The following is a 19,119-nucleotide window of genomic DNA, read 5'->3' as shown; positions in this document are numbered from 1 at the left end:
AAGTGTGAATTTAAAGTTATATTGTTTCTATTAATTTATCTAGCCTATATGCACAAAGACAATACAACCTTTTTGTCCCCTTTTTGCTTTAAAGAGATGAAGAGAGCGCAAGTTGCAGCAGCCGTTAGGACAGTTGAAAGTGCAGGCAGAAGTCACGTGAAGTCAGACCGGTCGAGGGCGAGGCATCGTGTTCAAAATAATACTTCTATAGCCTACATCAATTTATATGCATATGTACTTGTTTTAAAAAAAAAAAAAAAAAAAAAAAAAAAAAATCCATCAACTTCAGTTTGAAGTATAAAAATGCCTAACGTTACTTCTATATTATATGTAGGCTACTTATATCAAAAGATGAAATTCATTATCTTTATTCTTCATTACCCCCCCCCCTTCCCAAATTTCAACCAATCTCATCTGGTCACCCTAACTGAACCAGATCTTAAGGGAAGGGTGTCTAGAAGACCTTTTGGGAACACAAATTGTGTGAACCAAAACAGGTCCAATGGTTGATGCACCAAATGACTGAAGGTAGATTTGGAGTCACAATTGATCTTAACATAGCAAATAAACGAGCAACTTTAGGTAGCTTGGCATGAAACACTGAGACAGTGTAAGATTCTACATGGTTTATTAAAAGACAAAAAAAAAAAAAAAAAAAAAAAAAAAAAAAAAAAATCATACAACCAATCTCACTTCTCCACTGGAAACAGTTTGTCCAATAGTGGAGGTCCTCACAGCAACCTCTCTTCCTAAAAGGAGAAAAAGTAGTGAGAAAGGCCACAAAGTCACAAATCAAGTGGAAATAGTTACTGCGTGCACTTACTCTTCCTGCCACAGCTTTGCTCACAGGAGCCAGAAGAGGGATGGCACACAGCTGTACTGCAATGGATGAAGATCTGAAAGAGAAAAGGGTTAAGCCATAGAATCCATTAAAGAGTAATATTAGGGGTTCAGGAAGAGCTGAGAGCATACGGTTTCCTGCAGAGGAGCCAGTGATGCTGGATCAACAAACGTGAACATCTTGACAACGAAGCGCTTGTAGTGGGTTGGGAACTGAAGACCAGACGCTCTAGTCACTGGAACCAGTGCGGTCAGGTAACGGTCATCATAGTAAGGGCATCTGAAGAGGAAAGAGGCAGTTAGAGAGTTCCTCACAGCAGACTAGCTGGATAAAGACTGTCGGTAGACTCACCCATCAATCAGAAGATCCCACTGGGGTAGACTGAGTGGACTGGGGGTTGATGTCGCCCAACAACGTCCCAGCATCAGGACAAGGTTGGGGTCAGTCCTCTCCAGAATGCGCACCTCAACATACACAGGCTCTCGCAGGACTTTTGTGACGGGATAATCAGCAGCACCGTAGTAGGACGTGTAGGCCTCATCCCCTGAGGAACACTGGGGTTTAACCACAGTCCACTGCAACCTGGACTTTAAGACTGAAGACAAGTCTTACCTTCTGCGCAACCTTTGGTGACACATTGGCCATTGGCCAGTCTAAGCTCCACTCTGAGGGGTCCAGGAGCAGCTACTGGTGGAGGTGCAGGAACACTGTTGACCTCCACAACCAGAGCTTCCACAGCAGTACCAGAGTACCTACACTGGAAGAGAAGCCTGGACAACAAACGGTCAACTTGTTGAGTTTGTCAGAGATGGTACTTAAGATAAAGGGTATGAGTCACCTACTCAAAATGGCTGTCTCTCGTGATGGAACCAAACGGACCAACGCCTACTTCATACGAGGAGGTCATTCTGTTTTCATACACCACATATCCACTGTCCTCCTGCAAATAGGAACACTGTTGGCATCCAGCCCATCATAAGCCATGCAGAATAAAGCCAGAAGCATCTCCTCACCATCATACTCGTGCCACATGCGGTGACAGGGAACTGGTATATAGCAAAGAAAGGTGTAGAGTCCACAGGAGCGCAAGGTGGTTCACTTCCACCCACTAGACGGACCGAATCCAGACTCAGTCGAGGCAGCGTAACATCTCTAGCCACCACTACCACAAACTGACCATCTCTAATACACTGGACAGTCACTGGAATGACATACAAGAGTAGATTAATGTGGGTAACAAACATTAACCAAATTTCATCAGATTCGAAACTCTTACCTGCTTTCCCATAGTAACACTGTTGTCCGTTAAAGCAGCAGTTGATAGCCTCACACTCAGCACCACTGATACCAGGTTGTCCACATTGGATCTGCTCATAATCAGCTACAGCACATTTGTCAACAGGCTCGGCCTTCACTGGCTGCTGAAGCTGAAACTTCTGAGGAACCTGCTGAGCAGATTGTTGTTGAACTGACTGTTTAAACCGATGGTCAGACGGCTGGAACATCAGAGCTTGAGGATTCTGAGCTGGAAAACCCATTTGAGGAAGAGCACTGCAAAAAGAACAAGCCAAAACACATAGTGTTTGGAAATAACATAAATGCCATTTTCCTGCCATTACTAAACAACTGAGCATAGTTTCAGGAGGCCTTGGACTGCTATTTATACTCTGCAAATGAATAGTCGTTATCAACCACACCCCCTTTAATCAAGAACCATTACAGCTGCTCTGACTAATTAACTTTAACTTCACATTTGATTGGATGTTCTTGAACAACAGTGGGTCCATCTTACGGGCAAAAACGCTGTTTTTTCATGCAGCTGTGAAGTTTGAGATTTAGGCCTTTGTGTTTTTTCAGAAAACAGCCAAACATCACTTGTATCAATAGATTTCAATTACAATACATATTTTTAAGGCCAAGAGTTTTTTTCTCCAACACTGAGCCATAAATCTCCACTTCAGCAGCACTTACACACACCACACTTTACATTTGTATTCTGTCTATATCCTGAAGGTTTTTACAGAGGGATTTGTTCATATTAGCTTGATTTTATACAACATTTTCTCCCCAAAATGGTAAGAAATACATGTTTTTTGTCTGTTCAAAGTTTTTTCCTGAATTATGGAGTGATGAAATGATATACCCCAAATTCCCTCTGTAAAAGCATTTGACACTATGTCAAAAAATTAAACAAGAATTTTGAAACTGACTTCATCCAGTGTTTAGATTTCTGGACTAGAAATGTATGCAAATAAACACATATTTCATATTATCAATGTAATCGTTCAACTGGGTCAGTAAGGCGATAACTATTAGTTGTCTTTTTTACCCTATTCACTGGCAGTGTCTCGCCTTAATTTAAGAATTTTTAGAAATTTTGACTAGAAACAAGATAAAAATACTAAGATAAGCCTTTTTTTTTTCTTTTTTAAAAGATAGCCATCTCATGGGGGTGGTGCAGATGTACATGATTATTGTCAAATGCTCATTAATATTCTTAAGGGATAACTATGAGTTCAGAAAGACTGGATTCAATAAAACAAAGAATTTTAAATAAGAGTACTGTTTTTTTTTTTTACGTACTTCAATTTAACATGTCGAGCCGGAGGAGAGCGAACCGGACCCGCACCCCGCGATCGTTATGTCCATCCACTGCACACATGCACGCGCTCCAGAGCACACTGCATTTTACTTCATCACCACTGAACAGCCATGAAGTTACAATAGCGCACGAATGATCCAACTCCTTAAAACAAGCTACAGGTGTCAAGAATCACAGAGGAACTTTTCCTTTTCAGCAATGGGGTCAAAGTTACTGGCCTTAGTTCAGTGAATCGGCCCACCCTCTGTGTTCATCCCCTCTAGTGGCCCTCCATATGGGCAATGCTGCATAATTGGGTCAACAGTGTGTGCCTGCATTGGCTGTTTCTCTAATATGACTGACAGGTGCTTTATGATCCATTTGCCTCACTTTTAAACCTCTGAAAAGTGGAGTATTGCCATATTGTGGTGCAAGTTTGGCTCTTAAAACACAATCAGTCTGACAAGATAAAATAAAGCCATTACAGCACAGACTATTAATCCGAACTCAGAATAAATTACACTGGTGAACACCATACACACTTGTGCAGTTTGTAATTTTACCATTAAGCACATTCATTTACATTACTGGACCTGGACCTTAAGTTGTTCAGAGTAATTGTTAGTCTTGAGAATTTTTGGAAGTACTGAACATATACATTTTTCCACTAAGAGTTTATCCGGGACGTTCTAAAACGCTTAACGTGGCTTAATGTATGTAAAAAACTACCAGGAAACCCCAAATTTCTGTCAAACCTTACTTGGAACAAACACTAACTACTATCAAAAGAACGAGCCCTTATTCCACAGATAAAGTGAATACTATCACGTTAAGCGTTTTCTCCCCCATAGAAGCCCGTTGTAAGGAAACTGCTTAATGTGGTTTAACTTACCTTAACAGCGACCAGGGAAGACCAAACTTCTGTTAAATTTCACTTATAATAAACACTTTCTGCTGTCAAAAGAATGAGCTCTTATTCAGCATATAAAGTGAATAATATCACGCTTTTCTCCCTATAGAACTCCATTAAGGAAAAAGCTTAACATGGTTTGTTATAATGGACTTCTATGGGGGGCGATCACTTTATATGCTGAATAAGAGCTCGTTCTTTTGACAGCAGCAAGTATTTATTATAAGTAAAAATTTAACAGAAGTTTGGTTTTCCCTGGTCGCTGTTGAGATACGTAAACCACGTTAAACTGTTTCCTTATAATGGGCTTATTTGGGGGAGAAAACGCTTAACGTGATATAATTCACATTATCTGTGGAATAAGGGCTCGTTCTTTTGATAGTAGTTAGTGTTTGTTCCAAGTAAGGTTTGACAGAAACTTTAAGCGTTTTAGAACGTCCCGTTTATCCATAACTTTCAAGGTAAGTAACGTAGCTAACGTTAGAGAGCAATCAGTCTAACAAATTACTAGTGTGTCCACTTAGACCGAGGACTAGGGTTATAAGGTTATGTATGGATAGTATAGAGGACATGTACAACTTTATTAAAGCAATATAACAGTCGTGGTCTTGATGTTACAAACAATCTTGCTTGATGTTTTCGCCATCTTTGTTGTTTAACTGGTTACCGGCATACTGGGGCGGAAATAGGTTTACACAGCAATTGCGTATTTCCGGTGCAAAATACGGAAGTTGTGAGAAAGGTCTATAGCCCAATCAGCTTTCTGTTATTGGCGCGAGTCTCTCTCAGATTGTACCGCAGAAGTAAAATGGATTTAACTTTTTAGCTATGGGGAAGTGCAAGTTTAGCGATACTTAGCTTGAAAAAACTGAATATAGGGCTTGGCTAAGGCCAGTTGCTAATAACTGTAGATTTTTTTCTCCCCCTGCGGAAGTTATTGCGTCTTCAGACAGAATCGCAGTAGCAGAATACAGGTCAAAATACCTTTTTCTATATATAATGTTCTCAATAATAATAATAAATATAGGTCGAGCTAGCTGACCGCCAGCCTTTGAGATACTTTTAAAATGTTTTTTTTTTACTTGCCCGACCGAACAAACCGCCTGATTAAAACTGAAGTGACAAAAACAACTAGCGAAGCATCGAAAGGCAAGAAAGATTCATATTTTAATACATTCAACGTAAACAGAAATTGATAATGGATAGTGTATTTCTGATCTATTTGTGACATACTTTAAAACAAATGAATGTAACAGCACTCTAAAGAAACACACTGAGGTAAAAATTTAAAATGTATAGTTTATTTATAGCATGATATAGTTCAGTAATATACCAAGTGAGCTTTTTGCTGAATATTCTCACAATTACAAATGTTACATTAATTGTAGCTCAATAAACAAGTAGTTAGTCAAGTAGTTACTTACATATTAGACAAAATATTTACTGTTTTGTTCTGTTTCACCAACGAAAATAGTTCCAAGCAAGGATCGCAGCAGAAGCATTCTCCAAGCAACGTTTTGCTATGATTCAGCGTTTTGCTGGAATCAGTTGAAATAACTCGCTCATGAAGTGACTTACCGCCACCTGCTGGTAGTTTAGTGTGTTTAAAAGTATGCCTCCACACCCAACATTTCTGATTAATATATTTATAAATCAATAAATGTATTTAAAACATTAATCTCACTTTTAATTTTGCAGTGTAAATTATGTAATCTCACTGCTAACAGCCATTTAGGATTTATTGATAAATTCATAAAATAAATTTCAAAGTTAATGCATACATTTCAAAAGTAAAAAAAGGCCTTTATAAAGGTAAATCAAATATGCAGATTTAAGATGTAAAAGCTAATAGAGCACTGATGAAAATATTGCTTCAGATTTTTTTTTTACATCAGCTATTTCTAGTGATACTTTTATGGAGATATTTTGTGTGGAATAGTATCTGCTGATATGAAAAGTTCACTGTATATCGTAGTAATAAATTTAATTTATGACAGCCATGAAATTGTGTTTACTTTTTACATTAAACACATTAAATATTAAATGTATGCATGTAATATAATGTCTATTTCCATTACAGGTTTCGGTCTTAAATTTCATATAAGGTGCTATTAAAAAGGTCTTAAAAAGTCTTAAATTTCACTTGTTCATATCTGCAGAAACCCTGGGCCTAGTTTTTCAAAAAAGGAGGGAAAAATTTTGAAAAGGGGAAGGAACATAGAGCTCTCTCTCTCTCTCTCTCTCTTTCGGCTCGCTCCCTTTTTTATCAGGGGTTTCCACAGCAGAGTGATCCGCACAGCCGATTTGGCACGTTTTACGCCGGATGCCCTTCCTGCCTCAACCCAGCCCTGAGAGTGCATTAACTCATGCAACCCCAGTGCTGGGACATACGCATTCAGTCAGGAATGAAGACAGAAGTAAATGATCGCTGCTGCAGGCTAAACAGACGGAGAACAATATAATAATAGCTCATTAATTCTGAGGAAAGCATACATTTTGCTAAAATATTTGTTGTTGGACATTAATTGTGTCACCTGTAGAATTATAAATCTTATTATAAATGTATTTTTATAATAGCAGTAAATGAAAATAAATGGCTAATACAGCCATAATTACTAGCTCAAATGAGTAAATGTCTGTTCCATAGAAGGTACAACTGTCTTAACCAGAGAGAAAGGCTGCATAGCTAGAAACTCCTGATCAACTAATTGCACAAGTAGTATCCATGTTAAAATGTTTTCATATATTTTAAAACAACATCAATAAATCTTGGGCATTGGGTGTTTTCCATTTAAAAGGTCAGTGTAACAGCCCACTTTTATGACTGGCTAACAGCATTGCCCCTTTAATAAAACCTCAGAAGAATTATTTAGTGATACAATTTTCATCTGACAGTTGAGTAGGGAATTTATCCCCTTTTCTTTTTTCCTTGTCTGTGACCACTCTATATCTAGATTTCCTAAACTCTGTCATTAGATTATCTAGATTTTTTTAAAATTAATTAGTGTTATATCTAAGTGGTATAACGGCCAGTTTACACTCTAGGATACTGGCACACCAGGATCAGGTTTGAACACCCTGTTATAGGATCTAGCATACATGCATTACATATTTACACATATTTAGTTATGTTTGGATGCTAATTGTTTTGTGCCTTTAAACTGGGGTTAACTTTTTTCATTTGTTTTTCCACCTTAGACCTAACAGCGCTGAAAATGGAGAGGGAAATACCGAATGAATTTGAAGAGAAAGCTCAGAATGAGAGACTTTATAATTTCATATCTGGAGAAAAATCTTTTTGTTCCTTACAATCTGAAAAGACTACACCAAAAAGAGCTCAGAAGACAGGAACTGTGAGTTATTTCACTTGCTTTCATTGTGGAAAGACTTTCAATCACCAAGCAAACTTTAAAGCCCATGTTAAAATTCACACTGGAGAGAAGCCTTTCCTCTGCCAACAGTGTGGAAAGAGTTTTGCTCAAAAAGGACAACTAACAAAACACATGACAATTCACACTGGAGAGAAGCCTTTCATTTGCCAACAGTGCAGAAAGAGTTTCGCTCGAAAAGGACACCTTAAAGATCACATGAATATTCACACAGAAAAGAAGTCTTTCACATGCTGTCAGTGTGGAAACAGTTTCAGAAATCCTGGAATCTTACAGTCCACATGAGAATTCACACTGGAGAGAAGTCTTTCATCTGCAAATAGTGTGGAAGAAGTTTCAGTAATCCTGGAAACCTTAAGGCCCAGTTTCACAGACAGGACTTAGACTAAGCCAGGATTAGGCCACAGATCAATAAAGACATTTAAGTAATTTTTTATAAACATGCTTAGAAAAAACATTACTGGTCTGCATCTTAAAACAAAAAAGGCATTGATATATTTTTAAGATCAGTCAGTGCAAGTTTATTTTAGTTGAAACAGCTCAGACTTACATTTTAGTCTCGGACTAGGCTTAAGTCATGTCTGTGAAACCAGGGTAACAGTCCACATGAGATTTCATCTCTAACTTGGAGTCTGAGTAAAGTCTGAAGTCTTTGGTCATGAGTCTGAGTTGAGTCTCAAGTCATTTATTGGCTCTGCCTTTAAAAAAAAAAAAAAAAAAAAAAAACTCTCAAGTTGCTTTTAAAATATTCACTAGTTCTTTTCCTCAAGTGGAGTCTGGAGTCATTTCAGGTTGAGTCTAAAGTGTATAAATGTGAGACTTGAGTCCAAATCACTAACTTGAGTGTCCATCTCCACACACTGGAAAGAGACCCTTCATCTGCCATCTGTGTGGGAAAAGTTTTAATCGAAAACTCACCCTTTATGTCCACAGGCAAATTCACACTTTAGAGAGCCTTTGTATGGAAACCCTGCAACAGTATGGAAAGAGTTTCCCTCGTAAGGGACGCCTTAACAAGCATGAGCTCACACTGGAGAGAAGCCTAACATGCAAACATTGTGGAAAGAGTTTCAATCGATGAGGAAACCTTGACAGGCACATGAAAACATGAAAAGCCTAACAGATCCCCTCAGTCTGGAAAGAGTTTCAGTCAAAGTGGAAGCCTTGATGTCCACCAGAATATTTGCACTATGGAGAGCCTTTTAATCTGCCAAAAGTGTGGAAAGAGTTTCACTCAGTAAGGAAGCCTTAAGAGGCACATGAATGTTCACACTGGAGAGAAACCTTACACATGCTCTCTGTGTGGAAAGAGTTTTAATCGACGAGAAAACCTTGACAGGCACATGAGAATTCACAATAGAGAAAATTCGCAACAGATCCACTCAGTGTGGAAAGAGTTTCAAACTTAATGTATAAAACGGACAATTCTGGTCCTTGATTCTGATTGGTTGAGCCACATTTGATGCTGTTTATGCAACTACTTCTGAGGAACTGCAGTTGATGTCAAATGTTTACATCCCCTTTTCCAGAATCTGCTAAATATTACCTTGTCAAAAAATCCTAATGGATTCCAATTAGAATTGTTTTATAGGATTATTATAGGACATTCTGTTGGGTCATTTCTACATGATTCTAATGGGATTAAATATCTTGAATCTTTCAAATTTTGAGGAATAAAGCTTTTCCATTGTATGTATGACTAACTAATAGTTTTTGCAGTTTACTTAAACTCACCTTGATGTACATTGGTTATTTTTTATTTTAACTCTTTCCCCGCCAGCATTTTTTTTCATTTCCAGAAACCGCCAGAATTTATGATGATTTTCACCTAAATTTGACAGCCCTCAGAATATTTTATTTTTTGAATATATGAACATATCACATATCAAAATAAACAACCAAGACTGCTTTTACATTAAAAACTAATTATATATCTCCATGTGTTCATGTTTTTCACCACTTGAATGCAAATACAAAAAAGAAAAATGCATTTTTATAGAAGTATTTTTCAAGCAAAATACATTCAGATGTCATATTCTTTCAGAAATAAAATCTTCACCTTTTTTTAATAAAAATAAAAACTAAATAAAATTGTAACTTGGTAAAAAAAAAAAAAAAAAAAAATTAAGCACTGTATTTTATCTTTGAGTGGTAAACTGTAACAATTACCAGAATGTAAAGGGGCTTTCACAGGAGAGTGAGGTCTCACTTCTCAAACCATTACGTGCACAAAACCTGCATCTTCTTGTTGGGATTTGCTTTTTGGAACTAGATGCAATCGGACCAAGTGCATGAACTGCAAAAAGGTAATTCACCCTATTTTTTATGTTCAGTGTTGTATGGTGCTCTAGGAGTGTTAGAACCTCGTTTCTGGGTCACTGCAGTTTCTCAGGCCTTTCTCAGATCTGTCGAGTGGATCAGCAACAAGCGCGCTTGGGATAGACAACAACACACCAAAGTCTAATACAAGTTGGTTTATTGTTATCTACTAAAGAAGATGGGGCAGTCCCATCTTTTATACAGCACCCTTACAAGCCTTCATGTAGGCGGGGGTTCACATATCATTTAAGCAAATACTTCTACATATGGGAAGGAAAATTACAGATGATCCAGGGCAACTATAAGGATGAGAGGAAGATAGTGCAGCCGCACTCAACTGGTTTCCTGACGACAGATAACCCTGAAACAGACAGACAAAACATTCCCAGAACGAACTGTTTCTCTTAACTGAAGTAAACTGCAAAGAACAAAACTACAAAATATTAACTCAAGGAAACTGCACTGAAAAACACATTAATGAAAAACACATTAATTCTTATAATCCCCTCTTCCAGACTCTCCTCTAGAGTCTGGATTCTTCTCTATCCTTCTGTGGCAGTGGGCGATATCCTGCAGAGATAGCAGACACCATAGTATACATACGTTGTGTGAAACATTTCACAATGCATGGACCAAAAATACACAATAGAAACAAAATAAGTAATACCGGTATTATCATTGAGACATAAGGTGCAAACGTGCCAAATAGGCTAGAGAGAATACCCCAATTCCAATTGTTAGTTCTAGACTTTAGCTCATCCTCATATATCTGGGATGAGATCTGCTTCATAGTAGCTACAGCAGTGCCAATTGATCCCTCGGGCTCATCATTTGCAGGTATGTATGTGCAGCATTTGTCACCTACAACAGAACAAACCCCTCCCTGCTGGGCAAGAAGCATGTCCAGGGCCAACCTGTTCTGCACGACCACCTGTCTCAGTGCACGCAGCTCGCTTTGTACCCCTACCAGTGCAGCTGTGGTGCTGTTAACAAATGATGCCAGTCGATAATGCATGATGTTCTGTTGTCTCAGTAGGTCAGAGACGCCGAACTGAGGTATCATGGACTTCCAGAACCGAGTCCAGTGTGACCTCATCTGATGTTCCTCAGGGACGTCCTCGTTGTCCACTGATCGTTTGCTCCTGAAAGACAAATCACGTTGTGTATGCATAACAGTCACACGATGTTGCAGCTGCACTGGTGCACAGAGGCCTGTCCAGCTCATCCTGTACGTGTTGTTTACAGTGTCCTCACCACAGTACCAGTACCAGTCATCAGCCAGCACTGCACCTTTCGCTGGCCAGGGATCTTCACAGAGCGTGAGCAATTCAATGCAGGCAGTGTTCCTAGAGGTGTAACAAGCAGTATTATTTCCCTTAGCACATGCTGTGGTGTTCTTCTCACATGAGCCCCTCTCGAACCTTGGACAGTAGCTTTGCAGCCACCTGTCTATACCCTGCCCTTGGTTTATTATTTGTTTACAATTTGTAGCACTTATACCTGTCACGCTTTCACCTGATGTCCCATTAAAACAGTAAGGAAACATAAAACCTTCTGGTAACACCAGGCTAACTTTTACATCAACAGTTTCAGTTTCATTTTTACTTGATGCACTACCTTCTTTCTTGCACGTTTCATTCATACAACAGTAATTATACCGTTTAGTTTCATCAGTATAGGGTGTTGTTACCCTCTTTACACACCTAGGAGACCATACATACATTTCCCCTGCATAATATGTACAGAACACAGTAAAATTGGGGGGTTCACAGTTATAGACAAATGGTTTCAAGGATACAGTTATTATGGTGCGGAATAATTCTTGACACACCACACATGATTCATTGGTCAGTTGACGTGCTGTCCAGTTTGCATACTGCCAGAAGAGGTTTCTTTTGGCCTCCTCCTTTGAAGCGTTGGGTACCATGAGTCCAGCTAGGACAATACACATTATTGCTCTGGAAAACAAAAACAGTTAGTACTTGTAATACATTGTTCTTCATTTCAAGGGTTTCACTCTGGTTGCATGAATCCACTGTGGAAAAAGATCAGTTAAAACAGCAGTTCTGGTCACAGCTAGTATCTCTGTAGGCCCATCATACCGAGAGTCATTGAGGCCCCCGGTTTTTAGTTTCTTTATCAATACTTGATTGCCCACTTCAAAGGGGTGTGAGTTAGCTTTAGGGATCTCAGGGTGTTTCATGTTAACCCTTTCCCAGAACTCAGTTAATTTTTCTATTAGGCCTACAGAGTACTCAGACATATGATCAGTTAACACCACACCTATCCCTACCATTCCGTGGCGCCAAGGGATGGGGAAAGGTCGGCCCATCACCACCTCATAGGGTGATAAGTTGTCTAAATTTGGCTGAGGCATCATTCTTAGGTCTGCTAAGACAATTGGAAGGACCCTTGTCCAATCGGATGTATTCATACTGATCATTGCTTTTCTTATTTTTTGTTTAATGGTCCTATTCTTCCTCTCAACGAAAGCTGAGCTTTGAGGATGGAAGGGTATATGTAGTCGCCAATCAATTTGTAACTCTTTCGCCAATTGCTGCGTTACTTTTGATGTGAAAGGTGTGCCCTTATCGGAATCTATCGATACCGGGATACCATATCTGGGTATGATTTCTTTGGTTAAAAACTGCACTACAACATTTGCATTTTCCTTTGCACATGGAAAAGCTTCTACCCACTTAGAAAATTTGTCCACAAGCACCAAGAGGTATTTAAAAGGTCCCCTCTTGGGCATGTGTGTGAAATCAACCTGCCACTCAGTAAACGGTTGGTTAGGCCTCGGCAGGTGTTGATGTTTTGCTGGAGGTTTGCTTATATTATTTTTAGCGCAAGTTAAACATCTGTCAAGAATGTCATTAACCGTTTGCGGTAATTGGTCGACGCAAAATAGACCTCGCATTGTATCTAGTACCCCTCTTCGGCCGCGATGAGTGATACCATGAAATTCGCGGACGAGAAACGGTAAAACAGACGTAGGTAAACACAGTCGACCATCTTTGTCACGCCAGAGGTCATCAGGTCCCTGAGACGCAGAAAAAACTGACCAGAATTGACGGTCAGATTCACTTGCTGCTTTCTGGACAGCGATAAGGTCAACATCTGGAATTAGTGATGACTTCATTTTTGAGGTTGACACTAGAGCTACATTAACATGGGGGCTTTGAGGCCCCTCTTGGGCCGCTTTTTTTGCATTTAGGTCAGCCAGTGAGTTACCCTTAGCCTCATCTGTATATAAATTCGAGTGTCCCTTTGTTTTTACTATGGCTATTCTCCTTGGTAGACATGAGGCTTCGATCAATGACTCAACTAAATTTTGATGTGAAATTGGCTTTCCATCCGCCCCCACAAATCCCCTGGCTCGCCATATTTGAGCAAAGTCATGTACTACTCCGAAAGCGTATCGTGAGTCAGTATAAATAGTCACATCTTTGTCAGCAAACATCTGACAGGCTCTGGTTAGAGCATACAGTTCTGCAGCTTGTGCTGAGCGAAAAGGAAGGCTGTGTGCTTCCAACACCACGTCAGGTAGTTGACATACAGCATAGCCACATAGGAAGACGCCATCTTGTGGTTTTGAGCACGAGCCATCCACAAAAACCATGTTACCCCCATCCAAGGGGGTCTCTTCCAAGTCAGAACGGAGAGCACATGTATGTGCGATCTCTGCTAGACAGTCATGGGTTTCCATGGTGGCACAATCTATAGTTGGGGCTGTTGCTAAAAGGTGATGCAATGTCATAGCAACATGACTCATGCCTATTGAGCTCTTAATACTGAGGTTAGTTGTAGCAGTTAGCACATGTTCATACCCCGTCCTACGCTGTACTGACATATGTTGTGTGTTCAAATTCTGTATGGTGTGCTTTACCTGATGACAAGTGTGTAATGTTAAGGGGTGTGACAACACAATCTTTTCAGCATCTTGCACCATCAGTGCGCATGCTGCTACCGCCTGTAGGCAACGTGGTAGACCCCTGATGATGTTGTCCAAGGTTTTTGAAAGAAAAGCCACAGGTCTCATTCCCCCTCCATGTTCCTGTGCTAATACTGCACATGCAGTATCAGGGCCATTGTAAGCAAACAAGTGGAAAGGTAACTTGTAATTGGGCAGGCCTAATGAGGGGCTGGAACATAGGGCCCCTTTTAGCTGCTTAAATGCCTGTTTAGCCTCATCTGTCCAGATGATAGGCGATGATGCAGGGGTTTTATTGTCATAACAGGACCTCAATACTTTATCAAAATGAGAACAGTCGGGAATCCACTGTCTGCAGTAATTAACCAGTCCCAGAAAAGCCAACATTTGCTGCTTAGTGCGCGGTTGTGGGTGATTCCTTACTGCTTGAAGTCTGTCAGCAGTGAGGGTGCGCTGACCTTTGGTTAGGCAATGGCCTAAATAGGTCACGGATGGTTGACAGAATTGTAACTTACTCTTAGAGACCTTAAAGCCGTGCTCACTGAGATGCTGTAACAGTGCTAGCGTACTTTCTTTGCAGACTTCCGCCGTCACAGCTGTTATCATAAGGTCATCAGCGTACTGATGAAGTGCTGCCCCTTCAGGCAGACTCAAAGTGGACAAGCAGTCTTTGACCACCATGCTAAAGTAGGCGGGACTATCAACATACCCTTGTGGGAGGCGTGTCCAAGTATATTGTTGACCCCTGTGGGTGAATGCGAATAAGGGCTGTGTATCTGGTTCCACAGGAATGCTGAAAAAAGCAGAACAGAGATCAACCACTGAGAAATGACCATGGTTACAATCAATAGCCATGAGAACAGATGTTACATCAGGGACCAAAGGGGCCATTGGTACCACCAATTCATTAATTCTCCTTAAATCTTGAGTGAATCTCCAAGTGCCATTTGGCTTGGGGACAGGATTCACTGGTGTGTTATAGGGACTAGTGATGCGTTTTATTACCCCTTGCTTCACTAGCGATGACACTATAACATCAATACCCCTAGCCTTATCCTCTGATAGTGGATATTGTTTAATGTATATAGGGTCATTATGCTTAACTGTAGCGCAGTATGGGGAACAGGAGACACTACCTACATCATCCTTGTGGGCTGCCCACAGACTGTCTGGTAATTCAGAAAAGTCAGGTTGGGGTGAGGTTATTTTACATGTGGACAACAGTGACACCTGTAGGCCATTCAGGGCACCTATTTCATTACACACGTCGTCCGAGGTGTGCACTACAAGTTTACCATTTTTAAACTTCATCTCCACCCCCAGGGCAGCCATCAAATCCCTTCCCATTAAGTTATAAGTGCACGAAGCCATATATACAAATCTGTGATTTAGTCTGTGAGAGCCTACCTTCAATTCTAATGGCGGCGTTAGCGGTGTCAAGAAAGGAGACCCATCAATCCCTACAGAATCAACACTCTGGTTAGAGAGTGGCCCCTCGTAGCCCCCACCCACCGATGACATAGTAGCCCCTGAATCAATGAGAAAAGGGAAATCCTGCCCTAACATGTTAATCATTAGAGTAGCAGGCTCCTCCCCATTGGGGGAGTCTATGGTTATAGACAAAAGGGCGGCGTTGGGGGCGTGATTCTGTGGGCAACCCTATTGAGTGTAATAGGGATTTATATGTTGTGGGGGAGGTGGAGGGGGAGGTGGTGGCAGAGCGGGGAAAGAGTGATTTCCCTGATGCTGCGGCTGCTGTGGCTGCTGTGGCGGCTGCTGTGGCTGCTGCTGTGGGTGGTATTTACCATTTCTCTCGTCAGCTTGTCTCTTTTTGCAGGCCACTGCCCAGTGTCCCTTCCTCCCACAATAATGGCAACTACCCTTCCTAAATTGGCCATGCTGCACTACATTTCCTGCTCCACCCCCTGCATAATGCAGGAAGGCAGGGTTCGCTGTTTTAGGCAGATCAAATAACCCATCACCAGCCATTGTTCTAATCTTTTTTCCCACATCCTCCACAGTCAATCGTGATCGGTCGGTTAACTGCAATTTCAGCAAAGGCTGCACTTCGGGTGCACAATTATTAAGGAAAGTGGAGACAAAGAGGCAATCTGGCACATGGTCATCTAATTCAAACCCGCCTAAGTGAATCCAAGCATCTTTAAATCTTTTAAAGAAAACAGGCACTGGTTCTTTCTTTTCCTGTTTACAGTTAGTTACATGTGAAAGGTCCCTATTGGCATGTCTTTCACCTATCAGAAATTTAGTAAGCTGCTTCTGAAGAGTAGATATAGCGTTAGGGTTGTCTCGCCAGTAAAAATAACTTTCCCCATCTTTTTTATAAGATGCGGGTTTTGCTCTACCCTCCCACTCATCCTCGTCCTCCCCCTGGGGAGAAAAGAGGGGATTTGCCTGGAGCTCATCATTCGCTGCAGCTAAGCAGGTAACTGTATCGAGTAAACGCGTCTCGTCGTATTTATTACCCATTTTGGACATGATTATGAATTTATAATCGGCGCCGGTAAAATGGCTGTGTCGCGACAATTTTATTAACATGTCCACGAAGTGTAAAGGTTTGTCCACTTCAGGCAACATGCTCAAAATATCTTTCAAAGTTGAGACAGACGGCGGAGTTACCTCTACGTGACCCTTTCGTTTTGATATCCACAAGTGAGCTTCATTTGTTTTTTTTACGGGCGCTGGTGGGGGCGCGCAAGGCTCTGCGGAAGTAAGCGCGGGCGCGCTGCGCGCAGTTATGTTAGGCGCGGGCACATTAGGCGCGGGCGCCGGATAGTGTGGCGGCGCGCACGGCGGGAGTGAAGAAGTAGACGGTACTTCTGGATCGAGTTTAGCTGCTTTCTCTAATTTGGTTTTCTGTAATTTCGACTCAGCCTCAGCTATTAATTTTTTCTCTTTTTTTCCTGTCGGCTTTTTCGGTACCACATTCCTGACAGATTTTGGCAGTGAAATACCCTGTTTATCATTCCATACAGTTTGCATTTTTAACCAAACATCATACCCGTCTTTCATATATTTTTGGTCCCATTCAGGGTCACCTTCGCCTTTATATGTCAATCGAAAAGCTTGTGCCATATGATTTGGGTCAAAAGAACCCGTTCGTGGATATGTAGGATACATCCCATTGGCTTCGGTCCAACCCGCTAAATTATTCACCCATAAATTTGTGTAAAAACCCCAACTACATCTATTCATCCAATCATTAGGTGTTTCGCCAGGATTTGGTTTAGGATAGGTGGCTCCCATGATAGATATACAGATATTCACCTCACCACGGGACAGACCGAAACCTGTGACCCACACTTTTGCTTTTAATTTATTTCAGCGCGCTCTCTCAGTTTAGCTGAGAATATTGCGGCGGCCTTCAGATAGGCAAACTATACTTCGCCTTACCTGGTCCTCGCAATGTATTTGCGGCAGCCTTCAGATAGACAAACTATACTTCATCTTACCTGGTCTGCGCAATATCTAGATAGACAAACTATACTTCATCGTATCTACTCACAACACGAACAATAATGTAACTAATCAGGTAGACAAACTATACTTCATCTTACCTGATCAGAGACATCACGTCGCGGTCACCAAATTGTTAGAACCTCGTTTCTGGGTCACTGCAGTTTCTCAGGCCTTTCTCAGATCTGTCGAGTGGATCAGCAACAAGCGCGCTTGGGATAGACAACAACACACCAAAGTCTAATACAAGTTGGTTTATTGTTATCTACTAAAGAAGATGGGGCAGTCCCATCTTTTATACAGCACCCTTACAAGCCTTCATGTAGGCGGGGGTTCACATATCATTTAAGCAAATACTTCTACATATGGGAAGGAAAATTACAGATGATCCAGGGCAACTATAAGGATGAGAGGAAGATAGTGCAGCCGCACTCAACTGGTTTCCTGACGACAGATAACCCTGAAACAGACAGACAAAACATTCCCAGAACGAACTGTTTCTCTTAACTGAAGTAAACTGCAAAGAACAAAACTACAAAATATTAACTCAAGGAAACTGCACTGAAAAACACATTAATGAAAAACACATTAATTCTTATAAGGAGTGTTTTCAGTTGGAGGATCATCTCTTGCTTTCCCACCACCAGCCTGTTTGTGGCTGGACCATGATTTTTTTGTTTTGTTTTTTGCTTTGAAAATGACAAAAGCATTGAACAAACGGATCTGCAACATATATGACACATTTCTTTGTCCATTTGTGTGACTCCTTGACAAAAGGGTAGTTCCCAATGTTTTTATCTAATTTGTTATCTCCATTCATTGCATTATTGTTTTACACAATGCATGTTGGATTTTACTTTGCATTTCTTTTCTTGGTGGCCTCTTTGCCATACATCAACTTCTTCCATGTTGTTCTAATAGCATGTTGTGACCATTTCACTGTTTGTCTTGCTGTGCCAAGACCATCCTATTTTCAGTGTGCCGCATGACTGTTTCTTCAAAAAATAAAGTCAATAAAGTCTTTAGGTTCTATTGAATCAAGAGCAGCAATACCACCGACAGGCCCAGGATTCCCAGTGAAGGGAAGGCTTTTTTGGCTGCCAGACAGTTGAATTCATGCCATGCCACTCATGAATATGATCAGAATCTTCAGCTGGATATTTCACAGTAGCCCCTGTCTGGCCAGCAGCAGGACCAAGTAGATGTGCTTCACATTGGGAAAATAACCACAAAGTGTTTGCTACCAAATTCTAGTTCCACTTCACTGGATCAATGACTATATAGTGTATCGGACATTAATGAAAAATGTAAGAGACCACAATGTTTCTGGATTTATTTTTATTTGGTGAGAAAAAATAACAATGATTACACATTGTGTTACAGTCATGGTTACAGTGTCAACTGAAATCACTTAGTTCTCTTTCTAGTTTCTGGATTTCCAAGTCCAGTTTCCTCAGTGTCTTGTTTAATTTCCATCTCAGGGTCCATGTCCTGCAGCTTTCACTTGTTCACTTTGATCTCGATTTCTGGCAGCTCTATTTGTCTCTTAAGATGCGTGGTGTAGAGAGGTCTGACAGTTGGTGAATTCTGTAAAACACCCATCAATTAGCACAACAGGATTTGTATAATGTACACATTTTTGTCCCCGCGCTGAACTAGTGAACTTTACTG

General features: G+C 40.7%; 1 protein-coding gene across 1 annotated transcript; it reads right to left on the bottom strand.

Annotated features, from left to right (window-relative positions):
- Nucleotides 1–675: 675 nt before the first annotated feature.
- Nucleotides 676–2,379, bottom strand: LOC141332965 (zona pellucida sperm-binding protein 4-like). The gene is made up of 8 exons (XM_073837922.1): nt 2,118–2,379; nt 1,855–2,042; nt 1,684–1,781; nt 1,454–1,611; nt 1,193–1,385; nt 973–1,120; nt 824–896; nt 676–749 (listed from the first exon to the last, which is right to left on the bottom strand). Exons 1-8 carry the CDS (start codon nt 2,377–2,379, stop codon nt 676–678), a joined length of 1,194 nt encoding a protein of 397 aa, XP_073694023.1.
- Between the last annotated feature and the right edge of the window lie 16,740 nt (nt 2,380–19,119).

This window comes from Garra rufa, chromosome 4 (assembly GCF_049309525.1).
Source record: "Garra rufa chromosome 4, GarRuf1.0, whole genome shotgun sequence".
Taxonomy (NCBI): Eukaryota; Metazoa; Chordata; class Actinopteri; order Cypriniformes; family Cyprinidae; genus Garra; species Garra rufa.
Note: the sequence above shows the minus strand (reverse complement) of the source record. Positions and strands in the feature narration are given on the sequence as shown.